Source organism: Suncus etruscus, chromosome 1 (assembly GCF_024139225.1).
Source record: "Suncus etruscus isolate mSunEtr1 chromosome 1, mSunEtr1.pri.cur, whole genome shotgun sequence".
Taxonomy (NCBI): domain Eukaryota; kingdom Metazoa; phylum Chordata; class Mammalia; order Eulipotyphla; family Soricidae; genus Suncus; species Suncus etruscus.
The window spans coordinates 2,192,299-2,209,448 of NC_064848.1; the positions used below are offsets into that span (position 1 = coordinate 2,192,299).

General features: G+C 48.3%; 1 protein-coding gene across 1 annotated transcript in view; it reads left to right on the forward strand.

The window, feature by feature from the left end:
* The first annotated feature begins 1,193 nt into the window (after positions 1-1,193).
* The window catches only part of PSTPIP1 (proline-serine-threonine phosphatase interacting protein 1), a 35,369-nt gene continuing 19,412 nt past the window's right edge, over positions 1,194-17,150 (forward strand). Inside the window, exon 1 of the mRNA XM_049782704.1 lies at positions 1,194-1,229. Within this exon, the coding sequence (XP_049638661.1) occupies positions 1,194-1,229 (36 nt within the window). The remainder of the gene's footprint in view (positions 1,230-17,150) is intronic.

The window sequence follows — 17,150 nt, forward strand, 5'->3', positions numbered from 1 at the left end:
CATGCAGGAGACTGCAGAGTCAGAATGAGTGGGGATTTGTGGGAAAACCTGGGCAGCCCTTCTTGTATGCCTGCCTGCTCCAGCCTCTCTGCCCCTGCTGGTACTCTCTATTGAGCAGGCAGCCGAGGTTTCTCAGGGCTATGGCTGGGGGTGTCCAATCAGACACTTCCAAAGTGGACCAGCATGTGCCCCACCCAACCAGAAGTGGCAGGATTGCCTCTTTTCCAAAGACTGGGGTGGGGGAGGGCTTGCAGGGATGGGGGAGGTGGAAGCTGAGACTGAGATGTCCTTCCAGGAGAAGGTGCAGAAAATCAAAACTGGGGTGTCCATCTGACTTCTCAGACTTTCACCTCTAAGCAGTTGTAATCCTGATCCCTTGGACCACCAGGTTCTTCCAGTTTCAAAACCTTCATCTGGAAACTCGGGAGACAATGCTTTGAGGCTCTATCGATTCAAGCTTGACTGAAGACCTGCTGCCCCTCCCTCAGTCCCCTCTGTCCCACTGGAGTTCTGCCCCCAGGCTGTGGATTCCTAAGGGTCAGGTCTCAGTGTGGTTAGGTAGGGCCAGAGCCTGTCTTCGGCCTCTCCAAAGGTTTGCTAGTGAGGGATGTGAGGTCTTTCTTCCATTGAAGAGGGTGCCAGTCCCCAACTGCCCACAGATCCAGGAGACCTGGGGCTTGTCAAGATGATGGCCTCTGGGACTGGTCCCTCTCCTCAGCATTACTAAGAGTAATGCAGGAACCCAGAGGTGGCAGGTGGCAGGCGGGGCTCAGCGGCTTCACTTCCTGTGGGTGAGTGCCCCAGGGGAGCTTGCACAACCTTCCTGCGGGGCCCCAGGCTGCCTCCACCTTGCCCGGGCACCAGCCGCCTCTCTCTGGAGCTGCCTCTCCTGCACTGCTGGAATCCCAGTGCCTGGCATCCTCCATCAACGCAGGGCTGTCCAGGGGCCGGGGCCACCCAGACTCACCCTTCCCTTCCCCTGCTCAGCTCTTCCTCATTTCACTGATTATTTGGGCCCCAAACAAAACTGGTCCGGCCCTTTTCCTGCCTCCGGCAGCTCTTCTCCGGCTTGCAGCTGTGCGCCTGGCCGAGGTACTGCGAGCTAGGCCTGGGCTCTTGGGCACGGCTCCTGGTTCTGGGCCACCGCGCAGCCAGCCTGTGGCAGGAGAGTGAGTGGAGCGGAGAAGACCACAATGATGACACAGCTCCAGTTCAAAGATGCCTTTTGGGTAAGTGAAAACCCAGAGCTATGCCCATGGGGGATTTGGGCCCCTGGGAAGCCCGGGATGTGGAATTTTCTGGGGGACAGTTGATAGGGATGGGGCAACAGGACAGCGTTTTGTCAGTAGTTGATCTGAGGGAGATGAGGGTGCCACTGTCCCCTCAGAGCTGGAAGACAGAATTTTCCAACTGGCCCTAGTTTCTCTGCAAAGTTGATGCAGGAGGAGGCGAGGGGGTGAGAGATCTCTGTGTTCCTGTGCTGACTGTTTGGGGACACCCTGTCCCCCTCAGCAGGAAGGGGTCTAACGAGGGGCAGGAGCCTGACATGGCCACATGAGGCAGAGCAGAGAAGGTGCCAATGTGTGTGTATGGGGGGGGGGACACTTGGTTTCATTCATATCTAGGCCTCATTGCCTGGAGGTTGGGTGAAGCATGTTACATCTTTCCCACCTGTCCCCATTTATAGAGTTGGAGACAAAGGTCAACCAGTGAGGGCCAGGAAGTGGCTTAGAGGTTTGTCTTACATATGTGAGACCTTGGGTTTAGTTCCTATCATTATCAACACAATAATAATCATTATTATAATAGTAATAGTAGTGATAATTGTGATGACAATAATAATCATGATAACTGAGTATGAACCTTAAACAAGGTCATTCTGGGGGGAATGTGGATCATACCCGGTGACGCACGAGGCCTACTAGCTTGGTGGGTCACTCCTGCGTACTGGGGATTGAATTGGGGTCAGTGCGTTCAATGCAGTCTTACCCTACTTGTGCCTACACCTGCTATAACAGCAGACACAAAGGAGGTCACTTAGTTCAATGAAGTCCCCCCACCATCCGGCATCCAAAAGGGAACCCACTAACCTGCCTTACAGATTCCAGGTGACCTCCAAGGAGATTAGCGCTGGGCTATTCTTTGCTTACATCATGAAATGCAGCCTGGGGCAGCTGAGTCTCATCTCCCTGAAGTTCTGGTACCCAGCATCTATGGAGGGGCATGGCCCACTGAGAGTCACAAATGCAGTTTGAACCCCAAACCCTTTCACTTTTTTCCATCTTTTCCTCAACCATCCCTCTGCTTCTCTAGTTCTGGCTATCCCAAGAGGCTCTGGGGCAAACCAGAAACTTTGTTGGTTAGAACTGAGAATGGCTGGGCCCAAACACCCCACTCCTAACACCCCACAAAGAGTTCTTGCCCTCATCCCTTTCCCACAATGCTCCCTTCCCTCCAGCTCCTTCAGCCAGAACACTGCTAGGCCTACACGTGAGTGACCCACCTGTGCTGACCACACTGTGGCATGTCTGGCCAGGGCAGCACCTAAGCTGTGCTGGCTGATGGAAGGCCCTTGTCTTGTCCATCCCACATAAGTTGCAGGAGCAGATGGGGAGTGCAGGGTTGGTAGCATGGAGTGGTGGTGCAGTGAGTCTGTCACAACTTTGACAAAGCACAGAGTTGGGGTTCCCAGGTGTCCAGGTAGATAAGACACCCTAATGGCCTTCCCTCCAGGACACCTGTTTCAGTGCAAAGAGCGGGGTCTGCTTCCTTAGTGTGGGGCAGGGGCAAAGAGCAGCCATGCCCCCACAGGATCTAAGGAAGGGAGGGATGAAGGGAGGAGGGGGAGGATGTGTGGATTCAGGGACGGCAGCCGCTGCCCACTCAGGCAGCTTCCTCTGTGGTCACCTAACCATTTGCTATGCCTCACCCTTTCCTCTCCCTGTGGCTCTCTGGGCTTTGGGTGCTGGGGAAAGACCAGAGCAAGGAAGTGGGGACTAGTAGGCCTTGATACTGACCAGATACCCCAGAAGGTGGGTTGGCATTACCATCCTCTGGTTCTGAAATCCCACACCATCCTGGGGACTCTTCAAGCTGACCATCTTGTCTGCCCAGCTCTGCCCTCAGCATCCAGCATCCATCCTAACAGCAACTGAAGGGAACATTTCTGTGAACTCCTTAGCCAGAGGAGGGATGCACAAAGAGCTTTGAAACTTGCCTGCACTAGAAGGCCAAACCCTTCTAGACTGGATGCATAATTAGGGGCTTGCTCCAGGACTCTAGGTCCTTGGCAGACGGTGAACTTCAGGGCCATGGAGGAGAAATGGAAGGAAACAATCTACCTCCTAAAGAAGGAAAAAAGAGGGTCTGGAGAGATAGCGTGGAGGTAAGGTGTTTGCCTTGCATGCAAAAGGACGGTGATTCAAATCCCGGCATTCCATATGGTACCCCGAGCCTGCCAGGGGTGATTTCTGAGCATAATGCCAGGACTAACCCCTGACCGCTGCCAGGTGTGACCCAAAAACAAAAACAAAAAAAAAAAAAAAAGGAAAAAAGATTAGCTGAGCTTGTAGAAGTTATTTTGATGCTCAATTTATAGACCCATCTGCAAAACAAATGTCTGGGGTTCTAACTGTAGTGAAGCCCAAAGATGGGCTACCTTCTTTGTCTCCCCCATCCACATCCACACACCACACAACCACAAAACCACTCACTTTCTGGACAAGGCAATGCTATGATCCCCCTGGCTTCCAGGGGGCTAGAATGAAGATGATTCTAACAATGGAAGGAGACCCTGATTAGGAAACAGCACCAGTTTTCTGATGCTCCATAATCCAGAGCATGGGGACATGGGATGAGGGGTCCTGCTTCTGGTACCTGTTCACAGCAAGGCAGGAGCCAAAGTGATTTCTGAGAACTTGTACCCAAATATCAGGGATTGGAGAGAGTTTAGCAAGGAAAGTGCCTACTTTGCACATGCTGACCCAGGTTCAATCCCAGTACCACCTATGGTCCCCTGAGCAGCTCCAGGAGTGATCCGTGAGCACAGAGCAGGAGTAAGACCCAAGCACTGTCAGGGCTGCCCCAACCCTCCATACCAACTCCCACTCCAACTCCCAAAAGAAACACCGGTTTCTCTGGGTGCCCCATAGCTTCAGTTAGGCTCTGGAACTCTATTTACCTACAGTTTTTAAAAATAGGGTCCATGACCAATAGTGGGAGTAGGAAGAAGCATGGAGGACCTCTACTATTAAGGCTTGGTGGGCGGTGGAGGCCTCACAGATGAAGCTCAAGTCCTGAGATCTCAGAGTTCCACTAAACTACAACTTGCAGCATAATATATGGACCACTGGTGCTGAAATCAGCTCACCACTTGGAGTTGAATCCCAACCCTTTGCCTGTGATTTTAACAAATGTGGTCATGTGGTCCTACAACCTATTGAGACATTAATTAGTAGGGGTCCATGGGGAAACCTGGATTATAGTAGATGATTCTCTTTGTTTGTTTTATTTTTAATTTTGAGCCAAATCCAGCAGTGCTCAGGACTAAGTCCTGGTGGTGCTGGGGGACCATATAAGTACAGGGATCTAACTGGGATGAAGTGCAGGACAAATGCTATACCCTTTTACTATCACTCCAGCTCCCATAGTAGGTGATTCTTAAATATTGAACTGTTAGAGGTATTTCACAAATAGCTGCTTCTCTGACTATGAGAGGTGAGGAAAGTAAGATAGAGTTGGCATGATTGTTCAGACATGGGGAGGAAGATGGCATAGTCCTGTAACTCATAGGCTTATATTTCTAGTTTTGGTTTTTTTAGCCACACCCGGTGTCACTCTGAGGTTACTCCTGGCTATGTGCTCAGAAATTGCTCCTGGTTTGGGGGACCATATGGGACACCGGGGGATTGAACCGTGGTCCATTCTAGGCTAGCATGCGCAAGGCAGACACCTTATACCATGTGCCACTGCTCTGGCCCCTATATTTCCAGTTTTGTCCTCGTGGCTACACTGAATGTATTTATAGCCCCTATTTATCTGTGACAATATTCTCAGATGCAGGCTGCTGGGGAGTGTGGTGGAGGAGGGCATGGGAAGGGAGTTTTTGATTTTTGTCATATTCTCCAGCAGTACTAAAGACCATCCTGGGGTGCAGGAAGTCTGTGGCTCAATCTCAAGGCGGAGCCTGTCAGGGAGGAGGTTAGGGGCTGAGGACAGAAGTGTTCAGGCTGGAGAAACTGAGCTTTTATAGTCCACTTCAACACACAGTCAGAGGGGTCCAGGACCCCAGAGAAAGGTCCTTGTTCCCCTTACATATGTAGGTTGCCTGGCAGCAAATTGCATAGTGAGAAATATCCATGCAGGTTGCAGAACAATCATATACGGTCCATGTTTGAAGGATGGAGAGCACTGAAGGCCTCTGAGGTCCCACTTGCTTTCTTAAATCTGTGTGTTCTCCTTCATTGCACTTGACTTACATATACATGTATGCTTACCTTGCATTCGGCCAGCCTCTATTCTATCTTCGGCACCTCATGGTCACCCACGCACTACCAGGAGTAACCTCCAAGTATAGAGCTGGGAGTAGCCCCTGAACACTTTCAAGTATGGCCTCCACCATATTTCTCTATGCTCCCTTCAAAAGTACAAGTCAAGTTTTTACTTGATTTTTACTGGTGTGTGTGTGTGTGTGTGTGTGTGTGTGTGTGTGTGTGTGTGTGTGTGTGTGAGAAGGACACACCTGGTGGTACTCAGGAGTTAGTTCTGGTTCTGCAAGCAGAAATCAGTCTTGTGGGGTGGTGGGGTGTTAGGCAATCATATGGGATGCTAAGAAATGAACCACATGCAAGCACCCTACCCACTGTACTATCACAGGGTAGGGGGTCCCAGATTTAATTGCCATTCATCTTTTCTCCATTTTGGGGTTATTAATAAGAAAAATGAGGGCCTGAGGAAGCTGGGTCATAGAGGTAGTGACTCCTCAGTGCCACTTTGGGGTGGACAGGCCTAAAACTTTCCTTCTGATTTGTTCTTGGGTGAGACTGGTAAGTTTCTGTATCATGGCTGGGAAAAGCCATGCTTATAGCCCCTCTCTTCGGCAGGAGGTGCCACTTCCTGGAGGGAATGACTCACAGGGACACTCAGGGGCTGGGGTGAGCCTATGTTCCTCACCCCCATATGTCAGCTCAATTTCTGGTGTCTCTTCCCCTTCCTGATTCTGAGCCTATGTGGTTCCCCATTTGGGAAATACAAAGGGGGACTGAAGGTCCCCACTTTGGCCGGAGGATAGGCAGCCTGTCCCAGTTCTTCAAGTTCAATGTGAAAGAGACAGACAGACAGACAGACAGACAGACAGATGACAGATAGATAGAGACAGAGACAGAGGCAAAGATGGAGGCTGATCACTGAGCTCTGGTTCCATTACTGTAATGGAGCTTCCTGTCTGCTTCCTCGAGGAGCACAGAGTTTAGCTTTCTGGGAGGCAAGTGGGAAATCAGGGGAAAGCATTTGATTTCTCCTCAGAGAAAACTGGTAATATTTTTCCATTTTCTAAAGATATTTTTAGGCGGATTGTGTGTACAGTTTTTTATTTGTTTGTTCTGAGGGCCATATCTGACTGTGCTCAGAGCTCCGCACTCAAGAATCAATCGTTATAGTGCTCAGTGAACTATATGGGATGCCAGGGATAGAACCCTGGTTGGCCAAATGTAAGACAAACATCCTACCCATTGTATTATCTCTCTGGCCCCTATGCACACAATTTTAATGCATTTTTAATCCTACTTTCTTCTTTTCATTAAAGAGTTATTATTATTATTATTATTAAAAGTTTGGTGGGGGACTGGAGGGAAACACGGTGGTAGGCATTTTGCCTTGCACTCAGCATATCCAGGACTGATGGTGGCTCGCATTCTGGCATCCCATATGGTCCTCTGAATCTGCCAGAAGCGATTTCTGAGTGCAGAGCTAGAAGTAACCCCTGAGTGCTGCCGGGTGTGGGTAGGATTGCACATAGCTTACCTTGGTTCAGTCCCTAGCATCCCATATAGTCCCAGATAGTGCCAGGAGTGATTCCTGAATGCAGAATCAGGAGTAATCCCTGAGCATCGCTGAGCATGACCCTCACACACCCCAAATGATTAGTTTTTGGGTCACAATCAGCAGAGCTCAGGGCTTTACTCCTGGAAATACATTGGGGACTATATTCAGTGCAGAGAATGAAACCACCTTAAACCCTGCTCTATCTCCTAGGCCCCTTCCTTTCATTTTCAATTTCATTTTTCACTGTGGTCAGATACACATCAGGGCTAGAACAATTGTATAGCAGGCAGGGTGCTTGCCTTGCACGCAGCTGACCCCAGTTTAATCCCTGCGCCTCATATGGTCTCCAAGCCTGCAGGAGTGATGCCTGAGCACAGAGCCAAGAATAAGCCCTGAGCACATGTAACCCCCCAAAAAACAAATAGATGCACATCAGCTGTACCGTGGGAAGCGTTTGTATTCTCTGGTCAGCTGTTCCTATCATTTGTACAACCCTCTCCCCCTTTCTTGCATTCTATGTGGGCAGGGGTAGGGGCATAGGTTTCCTCGTCTTACAAATGCTGTGTTTAGGAGGTGCATGCCTTCAGCTTGCAGAGTTGATTTCTTTACCCTGCCACCTTGTGATGGACGACATTCAGGTTACAACTCTGAGCCAGAGAGAAAGCACAGCGGTAGGGCATTTGCCTTGCAAGCAGCCAATCCAGGACAGACGGTGGTTCGAATCCCGGCATCCCATATTGTCCCCTCTGCCTGACAGGAGTGATTTCTGTGCACAGAGTCAGGAGGAACCCCTGAGCACTGCCGGGTGTGACCCAAAACACTCCCTCCCACACACACACAAAAATAAACAAACAGGTTACAGCTCTGGACTTTTGACTCTGAGGAGCGGAACAAGTCTCAGCATTAACTCCTGACGTTATTTTTATTTATTTATTTAACTTAAACATCATGGTTACAAGGTTGTTCATAATACAGTTTTTCTCCCACAGATAAAATTATTTATCATTCATGATACAACAATTTACCAGTGCACATTTTCTGCCACCAATGTCCCCAGTTTCCCTCTCACCCTTCCTGATGCCTTCCCCCTGTCCTATCTCTAAGGCATACATTTTTCTTCTCTCTCCCTTTCTACCTCTCTCTCTTCCTTTTTTTTCCCTTTTAGACACTTTGTTTTACAGTACAGTGCAATTTCACACCACCAATGCCTCCTGTTTCTTTCCCACCCCCACTACACCTTCTGCCTCTGGGGCAGATGTATAGGGAAGGGGTCAAGGACTCTGCTGGAAGCTCAGCTTCAACAGTCTGTGGGGAGATCCTTCAGCAGGGTGAACCTGTAGCCTTGCATGGTGTGAACAGAGACCAGAGAGAGGCACAGATGAAGATGCCGGAGGTTGAGCGGGGGACTTAATGGTCCCAGTGCCTCCCTGGCCAGAGCTGCCTGGGGACAAGAAGGCCATCATGGGCTGAGAGCTGGATAGGGAAGAGCTTCTGGATCAGTGTGACTTACAAAAAGTATCTAGCAGAGAGCCAAGAGCAAGGCCCGTGGAAAGAGAGGAAATAGCATTTGCATTGGCCAAGTTATGTTAGCAATAGAGGTTTCTGGAAGATTCTATGAATTGCACGGGAATGGGTGGTGTTGGGAGATGTTGGGTGATGGAGATGGAGGCAGAAAGCATCTCAACTATATTTGGGAGGGGGCGTTTGGGTTTGTTTGGGGGCTATACCCAGCAGTGCTCAGGGCTGGCTTGCTTCTGACTCTGGGATCACTCCTGGTAGTGCGTGGGGGAGCATATTTAGTGCAGAGGATCTCATTGGAGTTGGTCACATGCCAGACAAGATACTTTACCTGATGTACTATTACTCCAGCTCCAAGGCACTTGACTTTTGTGGGGGGGGTTGTTTGTTTTTATTTGTTTTGTTTTGTTTTTTGGGTCACTCGGGGGTTATTCCTGGCTTTTATGATCACTCAGGCGGCACTCAGGGACTACTCCTAACTCTGCACTCAGAAATTGCTCCTGGCAGGCTCAGGGGACCATATGGGATGCCAGGAATTGAACCGGGGTTCGTCCAGCATTGGCTGTGTGCAAGGCAAATGCCCTACTGCTGTGCTATAGCTCTGGCCCCCTAAATCACCATTTTAAAAAATGCAAAAGTGGACCATAGTTCAAGTTTTATGGAAATTTTTCTCTCTGAAGCTGTTAACTTACTGGGTACCTGGAGAGGCAGAAGAGTATGTCTGTGGGGCAGTGGCATTTAGATTCCAAATTGGCTAAGTCATGTGAGTTCACACCAGAAAGCAAGGAAAGGCATGTCTGCAGCCTCTCATATCCATGGTTCAGGCCTGGTGACAGAGCCACAGAGTTGAGCCACTCTTTGGCTGTAGACACCCTCATTCACTGCAGTTGAGTTCAAGCTCAGGGGTTTCTCCTGGCTCTATGCTCAGAAATCGCTCCTGGCAGGCTCAGGGGACCATATGGGATGCTGGGGTTTGAACCACTGTCCTTCTGCATGCAAGGCAAATGCCTTACCTCCATGCTATCTCTCTGGCCCTTCAGGATGATTTTTTTGTTTGTTTGTTTCTATTTATTTTGGGGCCACACTTGGTGGTGCTCAGAGGTTACTCCTGGGTCTAATCTCAGAAATCACGCCTGGCAAGTTTGGGGGACCATATGGAATGCTGGAGTTTAAACCTAGGTTGGCCTTGAGTAAGGAAATGCTCTACCCACTGCTATCATTCTAGCCCTTTGATTCTTTTTGTTTTGTTTTTTGGCTACACCTGGCAATGCTTAGTGATTACTCCTGGCTCTGCACTCAAGAATTACTATTGGCAGACTCTGTGGACCATATAGGATGCTAGGGATCAAATCCAGTTGACTCTGTGCAAAGCAAATGTCTTAGTACTATCATTCTGGCCCCTTGGTGATGATTCTGATAGGAAAGTGGGGTAGTGCTCTATGCTCACAGTGAATGCCTTGGATTCTGCAGAGGCTGATCTATATCTCTGTTTTCCATTCTCCACTTTTCGACAAGTGGGCCTCAATGGCATCGTTAAACAGCATACATTTTTAAACACAAGGAAGTGACTCTGGTTTTCAAATGCAAGATGGTATTGGGGGTGGAGGGACTGAGCATGTGGTTTGAGAGCCTTACCTCGTTCACATACTCTGTACACTTTGTGGTATGTGGGATCCCTGAGACCAACCCAGGATGTTGGTCTCTCTGGAACTCACTGGCCAGCGGCAGTCAGGGGGAGTGTGTGAGAAGAATGCAGAGGTTTGTGGTCACAATGCTCAGCTTCATGATTCCTCCAGCAAGTCCCCTTGGGGCCTTTGCTGCATGTGACATCTGCTGTCCAGAAGAGCAGCTCTGGCCGGAAGTGAGGCTCAAGGCACAGTATGGGGCCTGAGGTTCCAGCCCTGACATTGTGTGCTCCCTAGTCCCAAGAGTACAATATTTAAAAAATGGAAAACTCAAAACACACACATACACACACCTTCATTTATTCTTTTTTAAAAATACTTTTTATTTTACTATTATGATTTAGCAAGTAGTTCATAATAGTTCTTTCAAGCAATAAGTGTTCCAACACCAATCCTACTTGCAAGTGTAGCCCATCCCACCAGTATCCCCTGTCACCCACCCACCACCATAGCCTGCCTCCATACAGGCACAAGCAAGTTTAATTCAGATTGTTTAATTCAGAATAGAACACAAAAGCAACTGGAATGACCAAATCTTAGATGAACACAGATCAATTTGCTATTTTGCTTTTGCTTTGGACCAGACCTGGTAGTCCTCAAGAATTGCTCCTGGTTCTAAGTTCAGGAATCCTACCGGTGCTCAAGGGAGCATGTTGGGATACTGAGGATTGAACCTAAGTGGGCTACATGCTAAGTAAGCCCCCTACCCACTGTACTGTCACTCCAGCCAACTCAGTTATTTGAAATGATTGTTGTATCTCTCCCTTCTATTACTAAAGGCAGTGTCTAAGGATTTACTGAACTGTGATTTGGTGCAATTAAGTCTTCTGTGCTACTGGTTAGGTTCATTGAAGTAGAAAGATTGCTATGGGATTTTCCCATTAGATTTTCTGACAGTACAAAAAATTAAGGTGTTTCACAGCTGCTGTGGCTGTGTGGTCCAAAATGTAGAGATCTAAAACAAATTAGGTGGTTTGAGTGCTTGAAAAGATTAAGTTACAGAGCCGGACCCTCTCTGTAGGACGGTTTTGGGCGTGGCATTGGGCTGCTGTAGTTTTTGCAGAAAGAGAACTCTGCCCTCCCACTCACCTCTTTCTGAGAAGGTCACAGAGGAATCAGCCTGGAGAGGACTATCTGAGAAGTATCAACAGCCATTATTTTTTCCTGGAGTAGAGTGGAAGAGCTGGGCGGTATTTCTACGGGGAATATGGGGTTTGTAGGCAGGGGCTGCTGAGATTTCCAATAGTGGGGTGGGTGCAGGACAGCTTGACTCCACCCTATTTTAGAAGGAAATGCCCAGAGTTTTCAGCCCTGTAGTCTGATCTCACCTGTGAAGATATAGCTGTTCATATTATATGATTTCAGACTCAGAACTGGACCGTTTCAGTTGGAGGATTAGGGAGTGATATTTGGCTGCTATAGTTCGCTCAGAAATGGGAGTCTGAACCCCCCCCCCACTCTTTCTGAGAAGGCCATGGTAGTATCAACCCAGACCAGACCATCTGGGAAGTATCCATGACCATTATTTTCTTCTCCCTTCATTTATCCTTGGTGGGAAACAAGCCTCAGAAACTGTCTGTCCTTTGATTCCCAGGGATGCCTATTGTCCTCCTGCTGCTGCTGCTGGCACCTGCACCCAGCAGGGGAGCCTCTGAGAGCTCATAGAGTGCCCTGTTGGGCAGGAGGTGAGACCAGTGAGGATTTGGGAATGGATAGGCTCTCCTGTGGAAGGAAGGAAAACAGAGGAGCTTCAGGGTCTTCAAGGATCCAACCTTGAGTAGTCTCGAAGGCAGCCCAAGGAACTGAGGAGGATGCGAAGCCCAGTGGGGTTAACAAGGAGCCTAAGTAGTCCTGAGCAGAGCAGAGTTGCTGTCCTCCACTTCTTGGCACCTTCTCCATCCTGGTGGCTTCTGCTTGGGCAAGGGGGCCTGAAGCTACAGGCACAGCAAGGACTCACCAGCCATCCTGACCTCCTTCTCCCCACTGCCCTCCTCACCTCTTCTTCCCTGCAGCCCTCCTGGCCTCCTTCCCAGCAAGCTTCCTGGCACTGCTGCCCACAAGGAGGGAACTTAGATGAAAACTGTAACTGGCTGCCAGTCAGTCAGAGAGAGTTGGGGTCCCCTGCCTAGGTCATCCCCCATCTTCTCACTTACCCTTATCCTGCTTACTCTGAAAGGTCCTGCCCTCGAAGCTCAGACCACTCCCCACCCCAAAGTCTAGGGAACAGGCTTCATTTGTGGCCTCACTCCCTAGAATAGTTTCTTCTCTCTGAACTTCAACTTCTTCATTTGTCAGGTAATGGTGATGTTTGGAGATGAGAAGCCTTGGGCAGGGCTAATGAGACAGGGGAAGCGTTGTCTGCTGCTCTGTCTAGGGAACTGGCAGACAGGCACCAAAACCTGGACTGAAAATGGGATAAGCCTCAGAGTTGAACCACCCTCTTCCTAGAACCTTTCCTGTGCTCTTTTCAGAATAGGGTCTACCTCTGGCATCATGACTTTGGTCCCTGGTGCCCCTGATCCAGACATAATCCTGTGAGTTCTTCTCTTCTGCAAGCAGGGGATGTGAGCCTGGAGGTGTATAGACTTTCGGGCCCAAGCAGGTGTGGCTACTGCAATAGCATGTCTGAGTGGATGAGAGGTGAAGAGGGGGTGAGGCAAATGCTAAGAGCCTGGACCCCACAAAGGCAAGGAACATCCCTTCTGCTAGCACACACTATTGGGCAACAGGAAGCATTGGCAGTCCAGAAATGAGCCTGAGCAGGAACAGGGTAGCCACAGAGAAAGGAGCAGGATGGGAGGATGGCAGTTAGGCTCATGAGGGAGAAAGAGGTGCAGAGGGAGAGGGTGCACTCGCAGACAAAAGAATGATGAACTCTAGGGGCTGCAAGGTGGTTGGTATGGCCAGACAGAGCCAGCGTACAGCCCTCCAGGCCCCCTAGTCCCAGTGCCAGGGAGCAGGGGCAGGGCTGGGGTGTCTGAGCATCGCCTTTCTCAAATTTTTTCCATGTTTCACTGGTGCACCACGATTGAGAAAGCTCTTGTAGACAATTGTGAGTTTGGATTTGTGACTGTGCTAATAAAGAAGAGGCACCAGGCTTAACCCATGCATGTCACCTTGTGAATGGGTAGAGGTCTTTTTTTTTTTTTTTTTTGTGACGCTCAGGGGTTACTCCTGGCTATGCGCTCAGAAATCACTCCTGGCCTGGGGTACCAAATGGGATCCCGGGAGATCGAACCGCAGTCCGTCCTAAGCTAGCGCAAGCAAGGCAGATAGATGCCTTACCCCTTGTGCCACCGCACTGGCCTTGGATAGAGTTCTTTAATTAAAAACAAAAACAAACCAAATACCCACACCAGCCCTGAGATTTCTTATAATGCAGTCTATATAACACAGAACGTGCTAGTTCAATAGTTTGGTATGTGCGTCTCAGGGGCCTTGCATGCATTTACAGCGTGGAACTAACAGGATCCAGATCATCATAACGATCTCCTGGGCCACTGTCACTTGCCCACAATTCCTACTTCTATTCTGCTCTCTGTCTCTCAAAATTTGTTTATTATAGGACCTCATATGAGTAGAATTATATATAGAATAGTTGTCCTTGGTGTGTCTGGCTTATATTCCTTAACTATGTCCTTTTAAGGCTTATCTGTGTTGTGACACACATCAAAATTTCAGTCTGTGTGTGTGTGTGTGTGTGTGTGTGTGTGTGTGTGTGTGTGTGTGTTTGGGGATGGGTCACACCCAGTGGTTGTCAGTGCTATATTCAGGATTTACTCCTGGTGGAGCTTGGGAGACTCCGAGGTTCCAGAGATCAAACATGGGTCAACTGCTTGCAAGGCAATCTCTCCACACAAGCTCTCTAATCCCTTGCATCTTTTTTATAGCCAAGCACTACCCCATTTTGCACAATGCCTCATTTTTCTTGTTATTCATCTGCTGATGGCCATGTGGGTTGTTTCTTCCTGATGACTGTTGAGAACAATGATAGTGTGAGTGTGGGCTTACAAATAGCTTTTTGAATCCCAGCTTTTAAATTTTTTAAATTCTAGGAATGGAATAGCTAGCTCATATTGTATGAATGTTATAGTAGTTGAAAAACTGCTAAATTGTCATCCACAAAAAGCATGAGGCTTCCCCAGTTTCTTCATGTCTCTTGCCAACCCTTGTTCTTTTCTCTTTGGTTTGGTTTAATCATAGCCATTCTGGAAGGCATGAAGTGGCATCTCATTGTGGTTCTGATTTGTATTTCCCTAATGACTAATGGCCTTGAGTATGAATTGGCTGTTTCTTGGTATATCCTCTTTTAAATGGCTTGTCAGTTTGTTGCAGATCCTGAGTTCTTTGCATATTCTGCATATAAATTACTTATAAACAAATGATCATCCAAAACCCTTTCTCTCTTGATACTGTCTTTTTTTGGTTTCGGGCCACACCCAATAGTGCTCAGTGGTTTCTCCTGACTCTGTACACAGGAATTACTCCTGGGGGACCAAGTGGTATGCGATAGGAATGGAACCTGGAGCCTCCTTGTGCAAAACTAAGGTCCTACCTATCACTCTGGTCCCATCTCCAGGCTTTTTTCCTTGGGGCTCACTCTTCCACCTCCCTTGACAAATGCTTGTGTGCCATCTCACCTGACCCTTGGAACTTCTCACTTGGTTTTGGAGGTTGGAGGAAGGGGTAGGGAGTGGGGGTGGGAGGTGAGGGGTGGGGTAGGACTTGGCAGGAAGTGGGTAGTGAAGCTACAGCCACATTTTCCCTCCTGATAATCAATCTACAAGCCTGTTTCATAGCTCAAAGCTCTGTAGCCCAGAGGGCCTTGGTTGGCAGCCATGCTGGCCCCACTGAGCCCTAAAGAACCCAGACCCTCCCCCAGCTTCACTCAAGATGAAAATTCCTGAAAGAAGAGGCCCTGTTTCTCTCTGGATTCCTTTCGTGTAATCCTGTGTTTCCTCCACTCCTCTACAAGTCCTGGGAGCCCTTAAGAGTTCCCATCTAACAGAACCACAGAAGGCAGCAACTACAGGCCTGTGTGATTCATGGTGATGGAGGGAGAGAGTGTCTGTGCCATGGAGCACAGTGCTAGAGGATCAATCACTTAAGGATGCTGGCTGGCAGATAAGGAGTCTGCAAACCCTGGAAAAACCTCCAAAATAGGGCTTGGTGGGGCTGGGGCCCTTTCGAAACTCATTTCTAATCGTAAGCAGCTGTCAGTTTCTGTGAACTCGGAGTGCTTGTCTAACCACATCCAATGTGCCTTTACACTTACAAAACTAACTTCTGTCTTTGCTTTCTTGGCAATAACCCTGCTACTTTATCCTGAGTCAGTTTAGAAAACCTGCAAACCACCTCACATTTATCTTATGCATAGGCCCCACCAATCCTTGATAAGGGGATGCCCAGATCCCAAGACCTCCTTCCAAAATGGTCATTGGAGATCCAATTCATCCATTCATCTACTGCCCAATCCATCTATCTACTTATTCGATTCGTCCATCCATCCACCTAACTCACCCATCCATTCATCTATCCATCTATCCAATCTACTCTATCATTCTCTCAATTCATCCATCCACCCACCTAATTCACCATCCATTCATCCATCCATTTATACAATCCAATTTATCATTCACCCAATTCATCCATCTACCCACCTAATTCACCGTCCATTCATACATTCATCTTTGCAATCCAATCTATCACTCACCCAATTCATTTATCCATCAACCATTCACACAATTTCTCCAGAAAGTCCTGACCTGTTAACTGGCATTAGCAATGGGTAAACTCTGCCCAGCCCAGCAGGCAGCCTTGGGAGCCTAGTAGGAGTCTTTCCTGGCATGGAACTGAATTTAGTCTTGCTGCTTTTCTACTTGCATGAGTTCTGTTCAGAGGTCTTCAGGAGATAGAATTCCCCCAAAGCTCTTCTAAGCATAAGTTTGGGACTTTCTCTTCAATTAACTCTTCTCATGGGATAGTTGAATAAACAACTGACTTGTTTGTTGAAGAATCTGTTCTATCATTTCAGCTATCCATCCATCCATCCATCCATCCATCCATCCATCCATCCAATCACCCACTTACCCCAATTCACCCACTCACCCATTCCATCCATCCATTAACTTAAATCATCCAATCCATGAATGATGGATGAATTTACCCAATCCATCCATCCACCACCCATCCATCCATCCACCCACCCATCTGTAAAATCATCCCATTTGTCATATCTCCAGCCCCAGGTGAACAAGTCTAAAGCAGGATCACACATGAAATAATCCAGACCAGGCTGAGGGTGAAACTCATATAGTCTGGCTGTTTTTTACCTTGTATCTCCAGCAAGCTTCATGCCATAACTGTTTTTATTGAGTACCCCAGGTGGTGCCATAAGGACATAGTAAGGGCAGATAGCTCAAGCTATCCTGTGCCTGACCCACCCAAGTTTACATATAAGATCATCTTTGTTTTTGGTAAAACCAAGTTGTAAACAAACAGATATAAAGATACCAGGAATGATCTTTGTTTTGGGTAAAATAATGTGTAACATAATACCCATCCACCCAATCCATCCATTCATCTACCCACCCAACCCATCCATTCATCTACCATCCAATCCATCCATCTACCACCCAATCCATCCATCTACCCACTCAGTTCATCCATTCATCTACCCATCCAATTTATCCATCCATCCACTCACCTAATTCACCCATCCATTCATCCACCTACCTATCCATCTATCCAACCCAATCTATCATTCACCCAATTCATCAATTCATCCACTATCCACACACTATTTATCCATTTATCCATCCATCTATCCATCCATCCATCCATCCATCCATCCATCCATCCATCCATCCATCCATCCATCCATCCATCCATCCACCCGATCCATCT